Raw genomic sequence first — 5,132 nt, forward strand, 5'->3', positions numbered from 1 at the left:
CTACCATGACAATACTCCTAGTGTTGGGAAAGGCAGTCTCATGCATGTATCCCCCACTGCAAAAGAATGGACCTTGGACCTGGAATACTTATTTACCAAGACATTAGGAGCCCATACAACCTGTGCCGGGCTTATTGTCATGAGTGGAAATATCTTTCCCTGTTTTAAGCTCAACGCATGCTCCTTTGTTTTGTGTGTGTGCCCTCTGGCATCTGGTTAACCCCACTGCTGTATCTGCCCTCAGCGGGGAAGGGATGGGGTCCTTCTACCGTGTCATGAGAGGAGTGCCTACACGTAAGTTGCCCGGCATCAGCTGCCAGGAGAGACTCCCTAGCCATGGGAAATCAAAGCCCGCTGTGGAAGCGTCTTGTGTAAGTGAAGCATTGTTTCATCCAGTGCTCGACTATGCTGTGCTTTCCTTGGAGACTCTGATACCAATATACAATGGACAGACAGATGTGTTTGGAGTCCTCCCTTGGGACTGATAATCGGGTGCACGTTGTTCTGTTCAACACTTATTTTAAGATAGAAGAAATAGTGTCTTGGGAGAGAGGAGAAATGAAAGAGGCTCAAGATCACCACAGAAGGAAAGTATCCACCATTTTCTGAGAAACTGCTATGGCCCCGTAACATTGCTCTTCATTTTGCATTGGATACCCCAATGCTCCAAACACCAAACACTGTGAGAAGTTGATTTTTATCATCACTTTGCAGGTCAAGAGATTAAGATGTAGGAGATAAAGTCATTTGTCCCAAACCACAGAGCCAAGGCTTTTCAGACTCATGATGTATATTCTGGTCTGTCCAGCCCCTAAGCCTCTGCCTTCCACTCCATATCTGTAAGAGGGAGGCCTCTTATTCAGACATTCCCTCCTCATCTCCCACCCAACTGATATTCCCCAGTGAACCACAGAAGCAGGATGTACAGGGAGAAATATGCTCATTTATTTATTGACCAATCAACAGGCATTTGCTGGCAGCCTACTGGGTGCCAAGCCTTTCTGCAAAGAAGATATTGGTGATAGGACCAAGGTTTCACCACGGAGTGCCCCAGAGATCCAAGCGTGGGAGTAGAAGGGAATTCTCAGACCACACAGAGTAGGAATCCAGAGCCACTTCCAAGTGGCAGGAATCAGGCTGTGAGAGAAAATGAGATCAGGGCTTCAATATAGGAACCAGCCAAGTCATCTCCACATTCTCTCCCCAAGAAACCCCTTGAGATAGAGAAAATAGCAAGGTGCTGATATAGTTGTATGAGTCTTGGTATCAGGAGGCTGATTTCAAGTCTCTATTTTACTAGAAAACTCTAAAGTCAGAGCATTGAGCAAGATTATCCTCAAAATCCACTGATCTTTTGGACTTTGACCCTAGACAACATCTTGGAAATAACCTTAGTAATACATACTTAGTGCACAGGGCTTTTGACAATCCACTTTCAAGTTCATTATGTCCATTTTACAGATAAGGAAACTGAGACTCTGAGTCACTTGCCCTGGGGCCCTTATTCAGAAGGGCTGGGATAGAATCAGAGCCATGAGTCATCCTATGGAAATCCTTGCCCTGAGGCCTGGGGAACAGGGCTCTTGAAAGACAAGGGAGTCAGGCAGAGGCTTTGCTTGGGGTTGGGATCAGGAGTCTCCCTGTTTATATGCCTGGAACTCCAGAGGGTTGAGACTGAGAGAGCTGGAGGGAAGGAGGTCAGCCTGCCCCAGCCCCTCCTTACCTTTCACAGGGGAAATGCAGACTTTCCCACACATGCCCCTGCAGCACTTTAATTTACCCACGCACTGGCCATCTGTCTCACAGTAACTGGGGGGGTTAAGCATCAGACATTGGCCGTAGACCACTGGACACTTCCCAGGCTTCTCCTCAACTGGTGAGAGTAGAGTCATGGGTTAGAAACCTTGTACCTTCCACACCACCCCCCTGCTTCTGGACCCCAGCCCCTGCCCCAGGCCCTGCCCCAGCCTGAGCCTCCTATCCCCATGACCACCACATCCTTCCTGAGGCCGGGATACCCCCTGAAGGTAGGATCTGGCTCTCTTCTGACATTGGGCCCCCAGTCAATGCAGGTGGCCAGTTGTGCAGTGCTGCGTGGCTGGGTGGCTCTCCCACCTCCTCACCTGTGTTCAAGATGTTGACAGGATCCAGGCATTTGATTCCGCAGGTATCAGGGCAACATTTCTTCTTCTCCAGACACTGCCAGTCACTCTTGCACTTGGGTTTCTCATATCTAAGGCACTGGGCAGGTTTTCTAGGAGGGCAGGCTCCCGCTTTCAAAGCTTTGGAAGAGAAGTTCAAGAGTTTGGGAGGAGGCTGGGTGTTAAGTAGCCATCACGGCTCCTGGACAAAGCGCCACTTTCCAGTAGTGACCCTCACTCAGGTGACCACCCACAAAGTCCAAAGTGAAGTCCCTGTCTGACCTCCATGAAGAGTGACAGGCTTGATAAAATCACACACGTGGTCAGGAGAAAGGCATAGGGTTCCCAGCCACGGTTTCTTTCCCCAGGGAGAAGCAAGGCTACACACAGGCAGAGAGGTAGGCTGAGCATGATGGGGATGGAGGGAAATAAACAGAAATAAATAGAACTGACAGAGCAGGTGAAGAGCTATAGCCAAAGACAGGAAAACAGAGATTAATGGAAAGAACCAGCAAGAGTCAGACTGATGATTGGAGAGCCACTGACCGGGAAATGAGGCAGAGAGAAAGAGAGAGAGAGGAATAGAACAGAAAGGGAGCGAGACCTGGGCTGACAGATGGCTGAGTAAACGAAGAATTTCCAGATGCTCAGAAGCTTGCACAGAGACCTTGGAGCCCAGATGGACATGAACACACCCCTAGGGACGTCTCCTGAAACTAAGCTGAGAGATTACAGTCTAGAGAAGGGGCCATCCCCACACCACTATGAGCCCCCGTCTCTGACCCTGCAGCCAAGATCATACCCGGGTGACTCCAACTCACCATTTCCAGCACCTTCCACAGACCAAGGTGCCAGGGTTCCCAGGGCAAGAAGCACGAAGGGGAAGAGGCCACTGAAGGTCATGGTGAGGGCAGAAGCAGCTCTGCTGGCCCAGCCTCCCCGTTTATACCTTCCCTAGTGGGTGTGGTCTCACGAGCATTTCCTCGGCCCCTCCCAGCTTCAATGGCATAAGCAGGAAGCTCGGCCAGAGACCAGGAAGCTTGACACCAGAGAGACAGTGGCTCATTCCTGTCCTGAGCAAGACTGTTAGGCCAACAGAGTAAGGGCCAGGGAAGAAATAGGAGAGGCTGGTCTGGGAGATGTCGCCAGGCTGATAAGGAAACCATTTCAGGTGTCCGTCTGAACCCTGAGCATCGTAGGGGCCCTAGGCTGCTTAGCCTTGTTAGTGGAGATGGGGGGTAAAAGGTCAAAGGCAAAAATGCTATTTAGACCTGGATTCTGAGCTGAGACGTTGGGCAATGCACCCCTAGTTCTCCCACTCCTGGACTCCCAGGGAATTGTGAAACTCTCTACTGATTGCTCAGTGCAATTTCCTTCTCAAATTTCTGATGACATTGAGACAGACTGGGACCGTTTGCTGCAGTGCTTGCATCTGGAGAAAAGTCTCCTCCTCTCCTCAAGCAACAGAATACAAAGAATCTATAAGGGACTAAAAATAACTGCTTGCATGAGCAGTTGGGGCAAATTATGAACAACAAGATACAAAAGGTCCAAAAACCCAACTGCCACTTCTGAGGTGTAGGAGCAAAAGCAGGCTACTGTGCATGCCCCCTGCACACAGCACCACCAAGGGGGTGGGCAGACCACCCAAGCCACACCTCCAGTCCAGCCCCCTGGACCCGCCCCTACCTTCACCTAATTTAAGGGACCACCTCGCCACCTCCCCAGCAAGTGAGCAAGGGAAGCTGTTACTTGTTTTCTCTCCCTGGTGCTGCAGCTCCCTATCCCAATAAAGCCTTGCTTGAATTTCTCGTCTGGCCTCTTATCAATTTCTGTTGATTAAAGAGTCCAAGAGCATATCCCTCAACCAACAGATATTGATCTCCCTCCAGTATTTACACTGTTGTATCTCCAGTGCATATTCCATGCCTGCTACATGGAAGGTGCTCATAAAGACTTGTCACATAAAAGGTGCAGAAGAAAGAGCTCTGCCCTCAACAAATCTCTTTGGAGCTCAGTTTTCCCAGCTGTGAAATGGGATGATCCTAACAAATCAGCCTTCTCAGAGGGCTGTGAGGTTATCGGTGTGAAAGGACTCTGAAAAGAATAAGTGAATTGTTTCCCTTACGACTAAAGAGAAGTGAATCTGAGATAAAGGAGCAAAGCAGCTCACCAGTCACTGTAATCAATAGTTAGTTATAGTGTGTAATATGAGATGTTAGAGGAACGTTTCCTACCCCCAAATGCCCTACAGATTTCACGTGATAAAAAATGATGGCTGCCATCTGGTAAACCTATTCTGTGTGTTACCCAGTCTATATAGATTGCTTCTAATTATCAAGAGAGTGATCATTATCTCTAAAAGCCGAGTCTAATTTGTCTAACTGCAAAGCCCAAACTCTTGCCTCAATATCATGTAACTTCCTGATGCTTAGAAGTTCCCCATTCACTCTTCAAAGGGAGGGGGTTTGTGGAAATTCAAATAGACACAAAAGAGTCATGCATTGTCAAGATCCAAATGAACTAATTTGTAAAGTATCCTCCAACTAGACAGGCAGCTGATCCCTCTATGCAGAAGTCATTCAACGACTTAAATTTTGGTGGGAAAAGTAAAAGAAGAAAATAGGCATGCACTGGAGAACTACTATATGCCAGGGGCTTTCACTCCTGGCTGGCACACTCAGTAGGGCAAGTAAGAGTGAGATGGCAAGTCTGAATTCCACCATTGGGTAATATCACTGTTGGGTCAAGCAGCTTGGCTTAGGTTCAGGATTTTGGTTCTTGCTTACACCACGCTGGGGACAATTTGATTCCTCTCACTCAGGAACGAGAGTGGAAGAATCGGCCAGACTTCCCACTCTCTGTTTCTTCCTATTTTCCTCAATGTCACATTCAAGAGAGTATCTGCAGTTTTCTAAATATTTGCTTCATAAAGATTGAGAGAGAGAATGCTCCAGCTAGAGTTCTCTACATGTGATTGATTATAAAAGC

At 48.3% G+C, this 5,132-nt stretch overlaps 1 protein-coding gene across 1 annotated transcript; it reads right to left on the bottom strand.

The window, feature by feature from the left end:
- Window positions 1–923: 923 nt before the first annotated feature.
- On the bottom strand, window positions 924–3,090 carry SLPI (secretory leukocyte peptidase inhibitor). The gene is made up of 4 exons (XM_007193079.2): window positions 2,963–3,090; window positions 2,124–2,282; window positions 1,724–1,873; window positions 924–1,137 (listed from the first exon to the last, which is right to left on the bottom strand). The coding sequence occupies exons 1-4, from the start codon at window positions 3,042–3,044 to the stop codon at window positions 1,133–1,135; spliced, it is 396 nt and encodes a 131-aa protein (XP_007193141.1). The 5' UTR covers window positions 3,045–3,090; the 3' UTR covers window positions 924–1,132.
- Window positions 3,091–5,132: the final 2,042 nt, after the last annotated feature.

The sequence above is a fragment of the Balaenoptera acutorostrata genome, chromosome 15 (genome assembly GCF_949987535.1).
Source record: "Balaenoptera acutorostrata chromosome 15, mBalAcu1.1, whole genome shotgun sequence".
NCBI classification, from domain to species: domain Eukaryota; kingdom Metazoa; phylum Chordata; class Mammalia; order Artiodactyla; family Balaenopteridae; genus Balaenoptera; species Balaenoptera acutorostrata.

What these genes read in the sequence shown, in the direction of transcription:
- SLPI (XM_007193079.2), bottom strand. Translation starts at nt 3,044, where the DNA reads ATGACCTTCAGTGGCCTCTTCCCCTTCGTGCTTCTTGCCCTGGGAACC. An exon ending in TGTGGAAGGTGCTGGAAATG is followed by an intron (nt 2,283 to 2,962) that starts GTGAGTTGGAGT and finishes TCTCTTCCAAAG; the next exon opens with CTTTGAAAGCGGGAGCCTGC. An exon ending in TGTCAACATCTTGAACACAG is followed by an intron (nt 1,874 to 2,123) that starts GTGAGGAGGTGG and finishes TACTCTCACCAG; the next exon opens with TTGAGGAGAAGCCTGGGAAG.